Here is a 19,115-nt window from a genome sequence, read left to right as displayed (position 1 = left end):
ATGCACGGCGCCGGGGCCGCGGGGGAGCAGCGAGGGGTCCGGGGCACCCTCGTTCCGCGCTCGGGCTCCAGCCCCCCCCGTTCCCGCTCTGCCCGAGCGCGTCTTTGGGCGGCCCTGCGGCCTCCCCCGGCCCCGCGGCGCCCTCGCCCCTCCGAGACCCCGCTCCGAGCCCGCCTCCGAGGCTCCGGGGTCGGGAAAGGGACAGGCCGGACCGTCCCCAGCGGCCCCCCCGCGCCCCGGACGGAGGCGGCCGGTCCGGCACAGCACGGTGGCCCCGGAGCGGCCGGTCGCCCGGCAAGGGCCGGTCCGTCGGGGCGCTCTATCCCACCCGGCCCCCACGTCCCCGGGCCGCTCCGCGCCGGGCTCGGCTGTCAGGAGCGTCGGCTGGACCGGCTCCGGGGGGCGGCAGGACCAGGGCAGGGCGGGCCCCGCTCGGCCCGTCCGTTGTGCCGGGCCCGGGAGCGGCCCGAGGAAGGATGTGCCGAGCGGCGCGGCCCCGTCCCGTCCCCACAAAAGCGCCCTTGTGCTGGCCCCGTAATTGCTAATCATCAATCACCATTAATAACAGCTGATGAGGCGGGAGGGGGAGGCGCCTTCCCAGGGGCCGGCCGCGCCGGGGGAGCGGGGAGCCTTGCCCCGCCGGAGCGGGCGCTGAAGGAGGAACTCGACCGTGATGTGCGGAAGATGGATGAGAGCAGAGGGCGACACCCCCGCCCGCCTCCCCTCCCCTCCCCTCCGCGGCCCGGCCCGGCCCCCCCGCGGCGGGGCGGGCGGGCGGCTCCGAGCGCGCCTCCACTCCGCCGCGCCGAGCCAGCGAGCGGGCGGGCGGGCGGCAGATCTCGCCGGGCGCCGGAGCCCTCGGGAGGCGGCGGGCGCGGGCCGGGGGCCGGGGCCGGGGCCGCGGCGGCGGCGCGGCGAGTTGGCGACGGCCCGAGTTCGCCGGAAAGTTGGTGCCGGCTGAGCCGGCGGCGCCCGCTCGCCATGCAGAGACCCAGCGGCCAGGGGACCGCCTTCTCCATCGACTCGCTCATCGGGACGCCGCCGCCGCGCTCCGGGCACCTGCTCTACACTGGGTACCCCATGTTCATGCCGTACCGGCCGCTGGTGCTGCCGCAGGCGCTGTCCCACGCACCCCTGCAGTCGGGGCTGCCGCCGCTGGCGCCGCTGGCCTCCTTCGCCGGCCGCCTCACCAACACCTTCTGCGCCAGCCTGGGCCAGGCCGTGCCCTCCATGGTGGCGCTCACCACGGCCCTGCCCAGCTTCTCCGAGCCCCCCGACGGCTTCTACCCGCCGCAGGAGCTGCCCCCGCCCCGCGCCAACCCCGACGCCGGCTGCCGGCGGGGCAACGAGGGCCTGGAGGCGGAGGAGCTGCCCGCGGGGCGCGACAAGGGGCCGCCCGAGCCGCCGCTGCACTTCCCGGACCCCTTCCCCGGCCTGGCAGGTAAGAGCGGCGCGGGCCAGCCCGGCCCGGCGGAGAGCGGCCCTCCGCCGGCCCGCCTCGCCCAGGGCTCCCGCAGCCCCGAGGGGCCCCGCCGCGGGCAGCGCCGTCCGTCCGTCCTCTGTCCGGGCTCCCCCTGCCGCCCCCACGGCGGCTGCGGGCGGGCGGGCGGCACCGCGGGCCCCCGAGATCGCCCGGGCAGGAGCCGGCGGCGCTGGGGACCGGGGGGCGGCGGGCAGGACGGCGGGGCCGCCGTGGGTCGTGGCGGCGGGACCTGCCCGCGGCTGCGCTCCCGGTCTGTCCCGTCGGGCCGAGCCGGGAGGACCGGGCCGGTTCCCCTCCGTTCCGTGACGGCTCCGCAGCGCCCGCAACTTTCGCGGGTGGGAGACAAACTCCTCTCGCCGCGCCCGGGCTGCGGGGCGGGAGAGCGGCCGGCGGCGGGACCGGAGCGGCGCGGGGCCCCGGGGCCGCGGTCGGCGGAGCTCTCCGAGGTCCTGGCACCCGGCCCGGGGCGGGCGGGGGGAGGCAGCGCCGTGCCGGGTCGCCGGGAGCCCTCCCCGCCCGTCCCGGTCCCGGTCGGTGCGGCTGCGGCGCGGGGCTGCGCCTTGTCCCCGGCACGGTGCCGCGGGGCTAGGGGCTCACTCCCTCGCCCCGGGCCGGGCTCCGCCGCTCTCCCGGCATGGTCCTGCTGCGGCTACCGGCGCTCCGAGCCCGCTCAGCGCCGGGCAGCTCCCGTGCTCAGGCGGCCGCCCCGCTCCCCGCGCCCCCGGAGCCCCGCTCCCCTTCTTCTCGGTCCGCGGCACCGGCTCTGCCCGACGGCGCGGGCAGGCGGCGGCTCTGCTCCCGGGACCCCGCTCGGCGCTGGCCGGGGGCGGCTGCCGCTGCCGTGGCGGGGCCGCGGGGCCCTCGCCTTTGTGAGCCTCCGCCGCCGGTCCCCCGGGTGTGCCGGCATCAGCACCGGTGACTTGTTGCTCTGTATTTCTCAGCCAGCTCCAGCTCGTGCTCTCTTCTACCTCAGCTCCTGCAGCACAGGGCTCCGGGTGTCCCTTCTGCAGTGAGACTGAGACAAACCAACTGCTGGCTTTCTCGGATGTGTCCTGTCCCGAGAGCTGTCTCCGCTGTTCACCCCTGAGATCCACCTTTGTCTCACAGGCTTCCTGGCATGGGTGCGTGCTGAGAAGTCTCTGCTGCTTCTTGCAGTGCTTGTCTGCTTGTTCTCCATCCTCTCTTTAGCCTCTCCTGGGTAAGCCCGGGTCTGTTCCTTGCCCTGCCTTGTTCTTCCCTCAGAAGACTGTTTCCCTCACTCGGGTACCCCTCGAACCTCATTCCTCAGCAGGAGAACGAGAGCGTTTTGCCTCCCTGCTGCTGTTGTGGGTTCCTGGGGCTTTGGTGCTCCTCTTGTGCTCCCAGGCCTCTGTGCTGAGTCAAAAGCCCGGTGCGATGTCACTTCTGTTGTGAAACTCTCCTCGGGGACAGAACTGCCCTGGCCAAGACCAGCTATCCATATGACCGCATCTTCCCAGTCTACAGGGAAATGAACTGCATTGTGCTTGATCTCCCTCCCTGGCTCCTCCATAGCTAAGCCCAACATGTTCTGTCTTCCTGAGGGACCCAGGTGAACAGTAGCCATTTCTGATACCAAGAAATCATATCCTAAGACTTGCCCTGTTGTGACTGGCTCAGATGATGGAAGGAAATATGTCTTGCTACCGTTGTTCATTCACTGCTGCCTATTAACTGTCTCTCAGCACTGTGCTTGCTCTGGAGCCGTGAAGGATGCTTGTTCTTCCACACAAGCATGTGCCCATGTGGACCTCACTCTGTGGGCTGCTCTGCCCAGGTCCAAGAGGATTTGTCAGGTCAAATGGCACCACCTTCTCCTTTACCTAATGGCTGGTACAGTCAGGAGAAACAAGACCCTTGCAGATGGACAGTAGGGTTTGTTTTACCAACTAGGTGAAAGCCAGGATGGTTGCTGTGGGCTTTTTCTGCAATTAAGGAAGAGGAAGATGATTCGTGTCAAAAGGAGGCATCATAAACTATCTACAATGATGTTTGCACTAGCATCCCATCGGTGGCCCTATCCAAAAACAGTTGTCCAGGGAAGAGGAAGAGTACAACCTGTACGATACTTTCTAAAATTACACTTCCCTAGCATCCAACCACCTGCACTGCAGGGGCTTCCTGAGCCGGGGGTTGTTTCTGTATATTTAGTAGCCTTTGGCCAATTCCTCTTCTGTGACCTTATCTACAAAGGTCCACTACAAAGGAGAGAGACACCTGGCATCAGGCACATCCTGGGGCAAGGCGTTCCACAGATCTCCATGCGAAGAAGTGGTGCCTCCTTTTGTCTGTTTTGCTGACATCAAGTGAATTATAGCCTAAAGTGACTATTTCTGTCCCTGGGCTCCATTCGTATCTCCATCACGCAGGTGTCTATGGAGACAAGATCAGTTGCTTGCTGGATCAGCCAAAGGAGTCAATGCTCTATTTTGGGGCCTCTTTCTGCATCTAATGTGTTTCAAACTTGCTTCCAGCCATTGTCACAGATGAGGGCGGAGAGGCATGTGGGGAAACTGGTGGTAAGAAGCAGCAAAGCTTGGTGTTTGGTTTGTTACTACAGCTGCAAAAAAGAGTATGGCCCCCAGCACAAATGCACTCAACACCCCCAGCTCTCCACACCTCTCCTGAGAGCATGCTTGTTCTGTAGAAGTCTCCACCGAGACCCAGGCGGTGGTCTGAGACTGTCTCTTGGGTTGATGTAGTAACTGCACATTCAGTCAGGGACAGGGTGAAGCTTTGTGTTATTCCTTATGAACGTAACAAAGAGCTCTTGTGTGCTCACGACACGGAGCTCTTCTGGCTGTTATGACACCCATTCTTGACCCAGGTCCCTCTGATCCTGCTTGAATAACTTTGTCACCTGTGACACCGAGCTCTCCTCACCATGTCCATAATAAGATCAAGGAACAGCTGTGACTTTGTGAAGAGCAAAGCAATGGGTCAATCTTGTTCTTCATCTACTGCCTTCTTGTTGATTTTTCAAAGTCACAATACTTTGCTTCGTGACAGCTTCAATTCCTGTTCAAAGGCCTCTGAAAGTCTCAGTATCTCTCCCACCAAATGGGTGGGTTCCCCTGGCTCCAGTACTTCCTCGATGGGGACATATTAGGTAACTAACAGACCAATATACCAATTTTCCTTGTGAAAACCTCTGGTTTAGACTCTATCATCATATCATATAGATGATGATAGAGTCTAAACTCCCTTGCTGCTTCTGAGTTTTGTACTGCAAACACAGCCCTTCTATAAGACACAAATGTGAGACATTAGTCTGGTAGAGAACGTTTAAAATTTGGGGTCTGGTTAAGAAGAGTGAATCCAGAGATCGTACCTGTTTTACAAATGACATGTTGCAGTTGGTAGTGCGGCCTTCTTCCAGTCTCTTGGGGCACAGTCTGGGCCTACAAGAGCAAACTGCTAGATCTGCACTGTTTGATGGTGTGGCTGCTGGGATGGCGTCCCCCATCCCTGGGGAAGGGCAGGACCTGTGAGTGTTCTTGGTGAAGACACAGACATCCTCGTAAGAGCTCTCTTGTCTTGTCAGGCTTTGTGCTCCGATGGACAGAGGTGGTACACAGAACCACTCTCAGGAAGCCACAGACTTGCTGCAGGACCGGCAAGGGATGTGGGAGCTCCACAGCAGCCAGGCTCCTGGGAACGTCTCCTGGGCTCAAGCAGTTTCTTGCAGTTGCTGCTTCTGTATTTGCAACCCTGCACCTTTGGGCATCTGAGGGCTGTTCTGCCTTTCCCACTGAGGTGAGGTGAGCTGGACGGAGATCCAGTGGCCCAGGGTGCACGTGCCAGTACCTGGACACTGCTTAGAAGCTTGGAGAGCTGCTGCTGCTGCTTCTGCATGTAGGATTACATTGAGAGTGGCAGTGCTTCTGGACTAGCTCCTTCCAGCAGTGATCCCTGCTGTTGGGTCAGACTTGGAGAGTTTGCTGGTCTCTTCTAGTCTCAGCATGTCAGAAAAGCTTGTGCACAGCTGTGGGTCCTCTCCCTCCATGACTCCTGGCTATGGCTGGCAGCATCTTCTTGCTCACTCTCCTGTGAGACCTTTGAGTCCTTCTACCAAGGAACTGACTGGCTTCCAGGCCTTTCCTCCCCACTGCCTCCCATCCATGTCCTCCCTTGCTCCATGGCTATTTAATCATTCAGGCAGCAGTTTGGAACACAAGAAGCTGGCAAGAAGAAGATTCATACCCCTATACCCTATCAATATCCTTGCAGACAACGTAACAGAGGTGTCTGCGGTGGTCCGAGTGCTGTCTCCTGGGTGGCCTGGGATGAGGTCCTGTCTGTGAGTGATCTTGGCAGCCTCTAGCCTGCCCCTCTGCATGGACTGGTGGGGGGAGCTAAGCCTTGAGCATCAGCTGCCGAAGCACCTTGTTCCCTGGATGCACAGCTCTGCTGTAGGGCATCGTGGGGTCAGGGAGGGAGAGCTGGCAGCAGGACACCCCGTGTCCTGTAAAACTCAGCATAGAGGTTTGCTGAGCTGGAACCGGCTCAGGCTGCTGTTTCCAGGACAGTCCTTCAGGTCCTCTTGGCCGGCTTCTTTCGGGGTGAACAACATCGATGGTCTGATGCAGTGGGATGGGAGAGAGGGAGGGCTGAGCTGAGGAGCAAGGTACAGACTTTCTTTCCGGATGCGGGGGTCCGGAGCAGCCCTGGCAGGGTGGCAGCGTGCTCTGCTGGAACGAGGTGGTCATGCTGGCTTGTGGGATGGGGGTGGTGGCTCGTAGCCCGGCGTGCCTGTGCACGCGCCGGGTTTGTGGGTGCAGCCCCACCGAGCCGTCCAGGCTGCGGGCAGTGCGGAGCAGACCCCAGCGATGGGGTCCGGGACCGCAGCACCGGCGGGGACCGCAGCGGGGCCGGGAGAGCTGCTTCTCCCGCCGGGGGCGGCGCGGGCGGCCCCAGGGCTGCGGGGACGCGGCGGTGGCGAGGCCCAGCCGCCGCAGGGGGAGCCGCGGGGGCGGCGGGGGCTCGGCGGGCGCGGGGGACGCTCGGGCGGGGCGGGGGGCGGCGGGGGGCCCCGCCGTCGGGCGCTGACGCTGTGTGCCCCGCAGACGGGAAGGCGTACAGCTCGGACGAGGAGAAGCTGGAGGTGAAGTCGGCGGCGACGCCGTGCAGCGAGCGGGAGGAGGAGAGCTCGGCGGGCGACAGCGAGGAGGAGCCCTTCCTGGACGGGGCGGCCGCCGCCGCGCTGGGCAACAAGGGCAAGGGCAAGGGCGGCCCCGCGGCCGAGCAGCCCCCGCCGGGCTCCGGGGCCGGCAAGAGCCGCCGGCGGCGCACGGCCTTCACCAGCGAGCAGCTGCTGGAGCTGGAGAAAGAGTTCCACTGCAAGAAGTACCTGAGCCTGACGGAGCGCTCGCAGATCGCGCACGCCCTGAAGCTGAGCGAGGTGCAGGTGAAGATCTGGTTCCAGAACCGCCGCGCCAAGTGGAAACGCATCAAGGCGGGCAACGTCAGCAACCGCTCGGGCGAGCCCGTCCGCAACCCCAAGATCGTGGTGCCCATCCCGGTGCACGTCAACCGCTTCGCCGTGCGCAGCCAGCACCAGCAGATCGAGCAGGGCGCCCGGCCCTGAGCGCCCCCGGGGCGCCCGGACCCTGGGGCGGGCGGGACGCCGGCAGCGGGGGGTCCCCGCCGCGGCGGGGGCGCGGCCCGGGCGTCCGCCCGCACTCCTCTGTACATGTCCCTTATTTATTCCGTGTAAACTCTGTACATACGGCAGCGTGTCCGTCTGTCCGTGCCGCGGGGAACGCGGCCGCCTGGCCCCCGCGGGCCCCATCCGCCAGCGGCGCCGCGCCGGGCCGGGGCCGGGTCTGGGGCCGCGCTGCCCGCGGGCGCCCGCCCATGTATAGCTGTGATTTCAATAAATTATTTTCTATGGAGCGAGGCGACGTTCTTCCGCGGTGCTGCCCACCCCGCCGCGCTGCAGACACGGGCGGCCGCGGCCAGAGGCGCCCCGCGGCCCCCGGCCCGGCAGGGACAGGGACGGGGACAGGGACAGGGACTGGGGCAGAGACGGGAGCAAGGGCAGGGGCAGGGGGCTGCTGCGCCAACCCCGAGGAACAGCCGCGGAAGCCGGGTCGTGCATGCAGCCGGGGACGGCGGGAGGGTCCGGGACTCGCCCGCCCCTCGGCCGGTACCGGCGCCTGCGGACCCGGCGGCTGTGCGGGGAGCAGCGGTGGCCTTGCGGGATCCATCGGACCCGCCCGGTGCTGAGAGACGGGAGGGGGCAGAGAAGGGGAGGGGCTGGGAAGCGCCCGGGAGCATCCCCGGGTCCGCCTTCCCGCCGGCGGGGCCGTGCCGGGGCCGTCCGTCCTCGCCCCCCGCAGCCCCTGCCGCCACAGCCCTCCCCAGCCCCGCAGCGCTGCCCCGGGCGGAGGGGGACGTGTGCCCTGCCCCCGGCGTCCCTGGTGCCGTGCCCCGGGCCGTGGGACAGGAGCGACCCTCCCCGAGATCCACCACGGACGATAGCAGGTTGTCACCCTCCCTGGAGGCAAAGCCCTGCCCGTCCCATGAGCCTTGTGCCAGGAGCTGGCCTCTGCTGGCCGTGGGGTGACGAGGTGTCCGTGCCCGCAGCCCCCCGGCCCCTGCTGTCCCCAGGGCTGCCCCGGCGCCCTGTGCCGGCTCTGGGCATGCTCAGCCCCACACGCCTCCACACGCCAGTGATGCAATGCCCTCAACTCGTCAGGGCTGCTCTGTCTGCTAGAAAAGTCCTGCCTTGAAGCCTTTCCTCCTCCCTCAGCCCTTAGGAGCCCATGGGGAATGAACGGAGAAATCCTCCTGAGCTCACGTGCATTATTGCCACTGAATCCTGGGGCAGCGCTGGCTGCCAGGGCTGCCTGTCCCATGGCTGGGCGGAGGGGAAGGTGAGGGTCTTGCCCTTCCTTGGACACCTCAGCCTGTCTCACCAGCACCAGCTGCTGCTCTTCTTGCTACATTGCCGAGGCTCCACAGCAGGGAGCAGGGCCGGGGTGGGTTAGGCACTGCTGGCACCAACACTGTGTCCCCTCGCCCCAGCAGCTGACGGCTCTCACTGCGCTGGTGCAGGAGAAGGGTCTCAGAGGACTGAGCCCAACCCTAGAACCTGATGAAGATCCAGTTTTGCATGGGGCACAGCTACGTGCACAGTCCCTCATCAACAGTGTAGAGGACCATGAGATTCCACCGCTAACTGGGTGTCCAGCTACAAAAGCCTCTATCGCTGACTTGACAACCATCAGCCCACGCAGCCCATGGCACAAGGGAGCTCATGGGTCTGTGCTGCAGTAGCAACACCCATTGCAATCTCACCAGAGGTTCCTGGACAGGGAGAAGGCCCTCTCCAAGGGCGTGGGACATGGTGCTGCTGGGACACCAATTTTTTTTGAGGTTTGATATGGAGTTTGGGTCACACAGGGTCCAGTTAGCTGTTGGCACCCTTCCCCAGGAGACACGGCTTATGAGTGGGCAACATCCCTGACAGATGGAGCTGACTTCACCTTCCTGGGTGCCCTCCCTGAAGCCACAGCAAGGGCTGGCCCATCCCCATGCTGCCTGGGGGCGGGTGCTCCCTCCCCACGGCCCTTCCCTCTTCAGCAGGTGCATTCTGTTAACATGGAATGATGGCGATGGCCCGTGCTCAGCCTGTGCAGCTGAGTCCTCCTGCAGAGCCCTTGTCAGGGCTCAGAGCACTGGTGGGGGCTCAGTAGCCTCAGAGCACCGGTGGGGGCTCTCCCTGCCCACCGGCTGCTGGGTCTGGCTGCTCTGTGTGGGGGCAGCCACAGCTTAGAGCAGAGTAACTGTTAGGACAAAGCCGTGCTCCTGGGTGTCCAAGTGGGTGCTTCTTTCCACAGAGATGTTTCTTGCAGGTCCCAAGACAGTTCTGCAGGATCCTTTCATGACCTGGATTTCTGAGCAGCTGCTGGGGCAGCAGAGCACAGCTGGCTTCCTGCAGCTGCGGCAGGACAGTTCTGTCTCTGTCCCCTGCACTGCTGGCCCAGAAAGGAGAAAGCATCCTCAGGAACTGCCTGGCCTGGTGTTGCTCACAGCATCCCCAGCATGGGTTTGGCCTGCTCAGGTAGCAACATCTGCTGGCGTTCTCTCTGGATCAGGGGAAGGAAATGTCCTCTGGCAGCTGCCCCCGGCTGCCCTGCCCTCAGGGGAGCTGGATGTTCCTTCGACACACAGTGGCAGAGCCGCCTGCACCTGAAAACCACAGCTCAGGTATGTCCTGCTGCTCCCGCCTTGGGTCTGCGCTGGTCTGAGGCAGAGACTGTTGACTTGTCCATGCTACGTGGCTGCGAGCGGGGACCACACGACATTTGCACCAATTGCAATAGCTCCTGCACATGAATTGATGCATCTACATCTGGGCCAGCTTTGGGGAGGGGGAGGCAGGATAAAGCAATTGTGCAGCTATAAACAGTGCTCTGTCACTATAAATGTGTCCACATGAGGGGTCTGTGTCACTGTAACCCAGCACGGCACAGCAAGATTAACCACAGCACTCTGAAAAATGTCCACAGCTCCAGGGTTGGGGCAGTGACACTGAAAGGCACTAAATTTTATTTTAGGGTCCACGAACCCCCTTAATCTCACTTGGCATTTCCAGCTGACGCTGTGGTTTGGTATGTCCTGCCCCAGTGACAGCATCAGTTTATTGTGTTCTTAACCCGTCACCCCCCAGCTGTGCACGCCATCGCCAACCTGGACTCTGTCTGCAAAACATCCCCCTGCTCCGGCTGCACAGTCCATCGACCACTGGTGGAGTGGGCTGGAGATCTGGAGCTTCCAGCGGCTTAGAAGTTATTTGGGGTTTGGCTTTTTTTGTTGCTGTGTTAGCTCAGCCCCAGAGCCAGCGCACAACGCAACCCTACAGACAGTGGTGTTAACAGACCTGCAAGTGCTGCAGCGAGGTGCAGCGCAGTCTGGTGCTGATGGACGTGACAGACTCGCTGCTGTCACCGTGGGTGTTGGAGAGAGCTGCAGCCGCAGAGTCCTCCTCACGCTGTGCAGAACAGAGCTCCCCGGTGCACTCTGTGCGCTGCGATGGCTCTGGTGCCTCCTGCACAGCAAAGCGCTGCAGCATCACGGCCCCGAATGCAGTGACCGGCACTGCCCGCGCCGCGTGAAGTGTCTCCAGCACCTCCCCAGAGAGAAGAGCTGCTGGGGCAGAGGGGGCTGCCGGCCCCACAAACTGGAGCTATAGGTGCTCTACCATCGGGGTGGGTGGGAGAGCAACAATGAAAAACTGGGCAATAAAGACAGACCCTGGCATGGCAGAGCCTCGCAGATGGGAAGGGACCTCGGGAGGTCTCTGGTCCAACATCTGCTCAAAGCTGGTCCTGTTAGATCAGGATGCTGAAGAACTTGTCCAGCTGACTTCGATTATCTCCAAGGGTGGCAATCCCACCTCTTTGGGCCGCTGTTCCAGCGTCTGACCACCTTCCTAGTATTTTTCCCCTTGCATCTATTTGGAATTTCCCACCCACTGCCTTCTGTCTGTTGTCTCGTGTCCTGGAGTAGGAGCCAGGGCAGGAAGTAACTCTTACGCGGATGCCCAAATGCACACATTTGTGCACATGTTCTCAGGCATGTTCATGCACACAAACAGAGAGTAAAAGGTAGATGTAGACACAGAGACATGCATTTATTTATGCATATGTTTATACACATATATATATATATATAAACACATATGTATTTTGTCCTCATGAAGACACTTCCATAATTTAGAAGGAAATTCTCTCTACCCAGGCCTGCCAACTCATTTACCTGCACAATGGTTCTTAAAGAACTGGGAAAGGAGTAGTGATTCCATCCCACAGGGTATTTATTCATTCAGTGGTCCCCTCTCAGGGAAAAGTTTGCGGTTCAGCAAAGCTGGTTCACAGTATTCTCTAACAACGGGCTTGTATGAAGAGCTGATGGGCTGCACCATGGGGCTGGTGCTGCTGTTGCTCATTCATCAGCCTCTCCAGGACTTGCTGGGCTGCTTAGCTGATCTGCTCGTGGCTCACAGAGCGGTTGCCCAGGAGGCCACGCTGGGCTTTTTATTCCAAAGCTGGCGTGCGGCGGTGGCTGTGACAGGCCCTCTGACCCCGGTTTGAGCAGACTCAAAGCAGGGCAGAGGGACGCTGTGCTCTGCTGTGCTGCCCTGTGGAGGAATCCGTGCTGCTGCGGGTTGTCTTTAGGGAGCGGCTCACCGTACTCCTGGCCTTGGCTAGGAGTAGCACGTGGGTGTCACCACTGCAGGAGTCCTGCGATGCAACGAACCTATACCCTGGTGGGGAGAAATTGGCTCTGACGGCACGTGGGCAGGAGAGCAACAATTTCCCCACTGGCCTGGCAACTGGGAAGGGTTGTGAGGTCCCCTCGACCACCTCCAATTCCTTTAAAGCCATCTCCACCGCAGCACACAGAGTTCGGGGTGCAGCTGCAGAGGCCATTCAGTAGCTGGTCTGGTCATGGCGGCCTCAGCAGCAGAGTGCAAACTCCCAGCGGGTGCATCTTCAGTGTCAAAGGAAAATGACCCAAGACCTGAAAGAAGTTGTCAAGGGCATGCTGGAACTGGGGCTTGGGAGGAGAGAGAGACTGTAGCCACACTCTGCGGTGCTGCTTCCCACTCAGGTGCTGGGCAAGTCATGAAGCAGTTGACGGGACTGCAGTGCTTGATGCCCAGCTCGCAAAACCCCTTCCCAAGCAGGGGGTCCCACCCGCCTGCCCATGCTGGGCGTTTCACTGCCTACCAGCGTGTGCCTCAGCTGCCAGGCTGGTCTCCTCCAGAGGGCTTTGCCAGGACCTATGCTGCCCTTCTGCGCCCACAGGCAGGCCAGATACCGAGACATGGATGGGCACAGGGCGCAGGTGCCGTAGAGGACCCTATTGGTGCCGTATCCAGGTAAGCACAGGCCAGGGGGGCTGGGACATTGTGTCACATCTCTGCCCTCTCTTTTGCAGAGGCAGGGCTGATTGGAAACGCAAAAATGCAGAGTAATAGCATGATCTCTGCTCTGGACATCTCTTGTAAAAGCACCTCTGCCTGTACCCAGTGTGTGGTCCCAGTGCCCCAGGGCTGGGTTGTACTGCCCCATGCCATGGCTGCTGCCCACCTACAGACCCCCCAGGAGGCTGTGCCAGCTCAGCTACAGCTATGAGGGGGACCATGGGGCTGTTTGCGAGTTGTGCCCCATGGAGCTTGTCCTGGTGCGGTCTGCTGTGCCCAGGCTCTCTGGGAAGTGGTGCAGACCTGTGGCATGGCTGGTTTCCAGCCTGCGTCTGCACACCCTGGATGTGCTGGTGGCATGGGTCTGCATCCCTTGCTCCCACCCTGCAGCACCCGCACTGTCCTGCAGCCACTGCTTCAGCTCCGTGGCGCGAGTGGTGCTGGCTGGCTGCGGCAGAGTGCCTGTGGTGCTGCCAAGGAGCTGGTGTGGTCATCGCTGTTGCTGGGGGCTGTGTCACGCGGGGACAGCCCTGCTGTGCTGCTGCCCTGGCACACTCCTGTGGTGTACAGAGCAGAACCGGGGGGGGTCCGCCTGTGCCCTCCCTGGCACCAGCCTAAACATGGACACAGCAGCTCCTGCCCCTAAACATAGACACAGCAGCTCCTGCCTCAGCTTGCTCTGGCCCGGGACAACGTGAAGCCAAGTGGGCCACCTTGGCGCTGAGCTGTGTTCAAACAATGGGCTAATGGTGGTCTGGGGCCAGTCAGGGCAGGACGGGAGTGCTGCTGTGGGGGCCTGGCCCCACTGCCAGATGGGGTCACGCTCTTTTTAACAGGGACAGTGTTGTTCAGGGCAAAACCCTTCCTGATGGGGACGGGACCGATGTGCCACGGCCCAGAGGCTGCCCGTGCCCAGCACAGGCCCTTGCTGGGGCAGCACCCTGGTACGGGGTGGCCTCCCTTAAGGAAGGGCCGCTGTGGTGCCAGCAGCCCACGATGGGTGTCCTTGCCTGCCCGCTCATGGCCTGGAGAAAAGGGCTTTTGTCCTGGCTCTCCAGGGCCATGTCAGAGCCCACGGGGAAGCTGCTGGGTGCAAGCAGAGGGGCAGCCCCTGCATTGCCAGCCCCTGTTTGCAAGATGTGGCCAACAGCAGGGCACCGGCTCTGTCTCCACGAGGCTGTGTGCTGGCACTGGTGCCACCACCAGCAGGACCTGGCCAGGGCTGTGGGTGTCCCAGGGGGCTGCACGCCCCCACAGGCACCGGGTGGCCCAGGAGGGGTGGCTCAGGGCCGTGTGGCCCCAGGGCTGTCCTCAGCAGCTCCCAGCCCTGGCCCTGAAGGCAGAGCGTGGGGCAGGTGAGGGGACTTGCTGGGCTGGCTCTGAGGCCGTGTCCCAGCTGTGCCACTGGCCAGGGTTTGGCTTGAGCCCCCAGCCCGGGGGTGGCTCCAGGGCCACGTCCCGGCTGTGCTGTGGGCCAGGGTGGCCATCGGGCCAGGGCAGGGGTCTGGCTGGAGCCCTCGGCTCGGGGGTGGCTCCGGGGCCATCTCCCAGCCGTGCCGCAGGCCAGGGCAGCCATCGGGCCAGGGCAGGGCTGGGATGGGAAGGGAGGCGCCGGGGCTGGGCCGGGCGGGATCCCGCGCACTAGATGATGTATGGGCAGATGTATCAGATCGCACAAGATAAACAAGCAGTGAATTTCATCAGGGCCCATCATGGCTTTAATTTGGCTGCCTAATGAGTCAGATCCAGCCGCGCAGATAAAAGTTGTCAGAGCCGCAGCCCTAATGAATTTCTTGCCACTTGTAATCAAGGCAGCTTGTCTGAGGGGGATGATTAATGGGCCCCAGAGGAGCTGCCGTCCCTCGGCTTCCATTCCCGCTAATGCAGTCGCCAGGAAATTAACCAAACCCAGCACCGGGCCGGGGCTGGGGCCGGTGCGGGGGCACCGACGTGCACGGCGAGGGAGAGGGGGGACGGGGAGTGAGGGGGGACACGGGCAGGGGCGGGCGGGCTGGGGCCAGGACCAGGACTGGGACCACGACGCCGGCACATGCAGCCGGCACACAGAGATGAGTTAAGGGGCCGGCGAGGAGCTGGGGCCACCATCTGCAGCCACCCACGTGTCAGCCCTCTGCCATGGGAGGGGCATGGGGGGCTGCTGGGGGGTACCTGTGGCCGTCAGGGTGCCAGGGGGACAGCGGGGTGTCTTGGTGACTCCCTTACGGCATCACCATGCAGGTTTGGGGACCCCGAGCCGTGCCCAGCCCCAGCGCAGCACAGAGCCTGCACCTGGGCATGGCACGAGGGGACGCTGGAGCCCCAGAGAGTATCCTGCGGTGTGGCCTTGGGCGCAGCCAGCTGAGACCTGGCAGTGCTGGGGCCTGGCTCTGCCAAAAGCTGGAGAAGCCTGTGGGGGTCAGGGATGGTGGAGCAGAGCCCCGCAGCTCCCTTGGCTCTCTGTGCCTTGGGAATAGATGACCCCTGGTCCTCTGCAGCAACCTTTCTGCCACAGCAAACCACGCAGGGTCCTTGCCTGCCGGGACGGCCCGCCATTTCCTGCCCATCTCTGCCTCCCCTCCCAGCTTCAAACTCACCCTGTTGCGCACAGGCACCAGCTGGCCCCAGCGCTTCCGACCCACATGTCCCCTGCCCAGCACCCACCCCCTGCTGTGCCCAGCTCTGATCCCGCCAGAGCCGTGCATCCCGCTGGGGCCGTGTCCCTGCGTTGTCCCACAGCACCCGCGGTCGACACGTCTCCCCTCCCCATCACAGCACTCTGCCACATCCACCAAGGCGGGGGGGCTGGTTCAGCACAGCACTGCTGTTACGAACTCCCAAGCTGCAGAAGAAAGGGTTGAATGTTCGTCGGTGCGGGATGGAAACCCACCAGACCCCTCAGTGTGGGCAAGAAACAGGCCAGAGGCTGCACCGGAGGCCCAGAAGGCAGCACACGGAAAAGCTGGGCTGGCAGGAGGTGGGTTGCTTTATTGGCCTTTATCTCCTTGGCTGCAGATAACACACACAGGGCAACTCATGGCAAAGAAACAGTATATACAGAGTGTCCATATAAATATTTTCAATGTACATTTTATACACAAGTGACAGAGACGTTCCACAGCAGCGTCCAAAGCCTTGGGGTTTCAGCGCTCGGCTGCAGGCTTGGCCCAAAACCAAAGGGAGACGCTCATCTCCTCTCTCCTCTTGCTCAGCCGGAGACCAGCCCCACCTGGGCAGCAGCGGGAGCCGTCGGGGATGCTCTGACGGAGACACCGTGTATGGCTTTGGGGCTTGAACCTGGAAGGACAGTGACTCTACAGACAGACAGACACAGCTGGGGATCCCGGGGTGACCACCCTCTTCCCCCTCTCAGTCACCAGGGAGGCTGGAGGGGCCTTTGTCCAGGGGCTGCGTGGGAGAAAAGCTCCCCTTGCATGTGGGGAGCGGTACCAGAGAGGAGATCCCCCCCTGCACTGGCCAAAAGCAGAGAGAAGCGTGGGGATGCAGTGGAGAAGCATGCACCTCCCGCTGCCCCCCGTCTCCCCGCTGCACCGGGGGTGCACAGCCAGGCCGAGACGGGAGCGGGGGCAGGGGGGAAGTGCCCAAACTGCCCTTCGGTTTGGGAGAGCGGGGGCAGCCATCGCCCTCCCCGGTACCAGCTGTGCGGGGGGGGCACACACCTGAACTGCCTCCGGCCCCTCTATTATCTACATGTGGGTGCGATGGGGGGCACACAGAAGTGCCTCTCCTCCCCTTGTACCAGTCATGAGAACAGGGAGTACTGGAGCCCCCACCCCAGTGACTATGGGGGGCCCTTCTGCAAGCTGACCGCGCTGGGTCTGCATGGCCCCATCCCAGGTGCGTGGGGAGAGTCCACAGGAACCGCGCGGAGGAGCGAGCTGCTGGCTCTCAGCCTCCCCCCCGCCAGAACGGGGGTCCTGGGGGGAGACGAGCACGGCAAGCGCTCTGGCTGTGCTGCTCTCGGACCCGCTCCTGCACCCCGCTGCCCCGGTGGGGCTGGAAGGCGGCCGTGCAGTGAGCGGAGGGCCCGTGGGATGCTAGATGGCGCTGGGGCTGGCGCCGAGCTCAGCTGGCACCACGGTGCAGGCGTTGTTGTTGGCGTTGGTGTTGCGGCGGGGCAGGCTGGGGGTCAGCGTGGTGACGGCGCTGTCGCTGGGGCATCCGTGCTGCAGCAGGATGTCGATGCACTCCTGGCTGCCGGCGCGCCGGGCGTAGGCCAGCGGGGTCAGGCCCCGAGCGTCCCGGCTCTTCACATCCACCCCGTACTGTGCAGGAGAGAAAGCAGCCGGTCAGCGGCACCCGGGCGCCACGCGGCCCATGGGCACAGGGCTGGTGCAGCGGCACAGGCAGGGCGGCTCTGTGGCACTGGGGTGGGCAGGGAGAGGGGAGGGTGGGCAGCGCCAGCAAGCACACGGGGAACCCGCGGGAGGGGGATGGACGAGGGGTGTCTTGAGCCCTGGGAGCGGGGAGGTGCTGCAGAAGGGAAGCACTGGGGCAGGGCCAGATGTGCCGCGGTGCAGGCTGCGGGGTCCTGCCTTACCCAGATGAGCAGCTGCGTGAAGACTACGTTGGCCATGGCGCAGGAGAGATGCAGCGCTGTGCGCCCGTCTCCGTCCCCATAGGTCTCGTTCACTTCCTCCTTGGTGCCATGGGCCAGGAGCGTCACCACGAGGCGCAGGTCGTCCTCCACCACCGCCCGCAGCAGCTGCTGCCCCAGCGGGATGTCCGACTGCGGCAGCGGAGCCAGGAAGAGCTTCTGCTCGTACTTGGCCCGGATCCAGCGCTCCTTCTCCTCCCTGCCAGATGAGACACTGTCACTGTCACAGGTGGGCCAACCTGCCCAGGCCCCATGTGCAAAGGGACATGCGTACCAGTGCTGCCACCCTGAATGTGCCCTGTTAGCAGCGCGGGTTTGTCACACGCAGGCGCCCCTTGCAGAGCCCCTGCTGCTGTCACCTCCCCTGCTGTCCCCGCCACGTACAGCTGTCACTGGGGCTCTGTCACACTGCTCTGGACACAGTTGTCTCACAGCACCTCCTTGTAGCTCCTTATGTACGCTGTGCGCTCACATCCAGCAGCAGCAACCCACAACCAGACCCCAGACCTGTCACCGTGCAAAGGGACACCCGCACCTCCATGCTAATGCCCCGTACACTCTCCTGCGTGCCCATTACGTGGCAGCGTGGGGGACCGTCTCTGTTCCGTGCCTGTACGTGGGCCGTGGCCAGCGGCAAGAAAAGGTTAGCTGCCGCACATGACAGCCCGGTGCCACGGGAGGCACGTTATCACTGCTGCCGTCTCGCCTGGTGCAAACAAAGGCTGCAGCAGCGTCCGTCCCGCCTGGGGCTGCGGGGCCGGGCAGATCGATGTGTGCCGTGCCGCCGCTATCTGCTGCCATTCTATCCATCTGCATCTGGCGGACGGCCATCAATGCCCCGCACGGAGCATGCTCACTCCTACCACCCCCTGACCTGCTCTTATCCGTTGATAAGCCGCAGAATGGGCTCTTGTTGGGATGAGTGACAGGAGAGTCGCTCCGATAGGGACAGACAAGGGCCTGAAAGGGACGCACCCTTGAGACCCACACAACGCTGCCAAGCCATCTCTGTTAACCCCTTCTGCTTTGCAGCCAGCCACGGCTCCAGCAGTCACCGCATGGCCATGGCCAGCCATGAAGCCCTGCTGGCCCATCAGGACAGTGGGAGAGGGCCTCCAGTGCCCAGAGAGCAGGCAGGACCCCCGACACTGGAGAGCCTTGAGGATTCCTGCCCACCTCTCTGTTTGACTGGATGGCTGCATCCAACTTCCGAGGTGCCCTCAAGCCTCCTGGTGTGGTTGTCTGAGAAGCATCTCTGCGGTTCCCCATCTCCCTTACCGACTGCTCTCGGGGGTGGGCTTGGGGTAGCCTTCCACTGCTCCTTCCCACACAGCGTTGGCCAGGGCATTGCCGATGGCCGTCATGACCATGAGAAGCTCGCTAGGCCAGTCGTCCAGGTCCAAGGAGCGTACGCGGGACAGGTGGGTGCCCAGGTTGCGATGGATCCCGGAGCACTCAATACACATGAGGGAGCCCAGGTTCAGACTTGCCCAGTCCGGATCTGAGGGCAGCAAGATCAGTGGGGGAGAGTTAATACCAGCATGGACTCACCAGCCTGTCTCCTGTGATCCAGGAGACCCACATGTGCAGGCGCCTGCCCAGCAGATCCATTCCAAGCCCAGTGCCCCAGCAGCACAGAGAGGCAAGGACTCCAGGCTGGTCAGTAAGGGGTCACGGACCAGTGTGGCAGGTGGGTCAGTCCCCCATCCCTGAAGAACAATTCCACTGCAGGAGAGGACGAGACAGCCCCACAGAGCAGGGTCCCCTGGGGTAAGGGGAGGTGGCTGGTGTGGAGTCCCCTGCCCTCCCTGGGTGCACGGACCCACCTCCAGTGCAGCGTTTCTTACTTGGTGCATCGCAGTCCACGCAGAAGCTGTTCCCACGTGCGGTGCGGACGGCCTGCATGGCCTGTGCATCGCTCTGGCTGCCCAGCCGAGCCTGAAACACAACGCGCGGGAACCCTGTTTACTCCAGGCCAACTGCCCCACCACGTGTCCTCTCATCACCACCCCACGAGCCCCTCGGTGAGCCGCCAGCGCCCCGCTCCAGCGGGGACCCTGCAG

The 19,115-nt window shown here is 63.4% G+C and overlaps 2 protein-coding genes across 3 annotated transcripts in view; one reads left to right on the top strand and one right to left on the bottom strand.

Annotated features, from left to right (window-relative positions):
- Nucleotides 1–684: 684 nt before the first annotated feature.
- On the top strand, nt 685–7,111 carry GBX1 (gastrulation brain homeobox 1). The gene is made up of 2 exons (XM_054191866.1): nt 685–1,441; nt 6,568–7,111. Exons 1-2 carry the CDS (start codon nt 685–687, stop codon nt 7,086–7,088), a joined length of 1,278 nt encoding a protein of 425 aa, XP_054047841.1. The 3' UTR covers nt 7,089–7,111.
- An 8,274-nt stretch (nt 7,112–15,385) lies between these two features.
- AGAP3 (ArfGAP with GTPase domain, ankyrin repeat and PH domain 3) overlaps nt 15,386–19,115 on the bottom strand; it is a 156,683-nt gene continuing 152,953 nt past the window's right edge. For both annotated transcript variants that reach the window (XM_054189474.1, XM_054189472.1), the window contains exons 15-18: nt 18,900–18,990; nt 18,331–18,553; nt 16,996–17,251; nt 15,386–16,720 (exon numbers count right to left, since the gene is read on the bottom strand). In XM_054189474.1, the coding sequence (XP_054045449.1) occupies nt 16,493–16,720; nt 16,996–17,251; nt 18,331–18,553; nt 18,900–18,990 (798 nt within the window). In that variant the 3' untranslated portion in view covers nt 15,386–16,492. The remainder of the gene's footprint in view (nt 16,721–16,995; nt 17,252–18,330; nt 18,554–18,899; nt 18,991–19,115) is intronic.

Source organism: Rissa tridactyla, chromosome 2 (assembly GCF_028500815.1).
Source record: "Rissa tridactyla isolate bRisTri1 chromosome 2, bRisTri1.patW.cur.20221130, whole genome shotgun sequence".
Lineage (NCBI taxonomy): Eukaryota > Metazoa > Chordata > Aves > Charadriiformes > Laridae > Rissa > Rissa tridactyla.
Note: the sequence above shows the minus strand (reverse complement) of the source record. Positions and strands in the feature narration are given on the sequence as shown.

What these genes read in the sequence shown, in the direction of transcription:
- GBX1 (XM_054191866.1), top strand. Translation starts at nt 685, where the DNA reads ATGGATGAGAGCAGAGGGCGACACCCCCGCCCGCCTCCCCTCCCCTCC. An exon ending in CCCCTTCCCCGGCCTGGCAG is followed by an intron (nt 1,442 to 6,567) that starts GTAAGAGCGGCG and finishes TGTGCCCCGCAG; the next exon opens with ACGGGAAGGCGTACAGCTCG.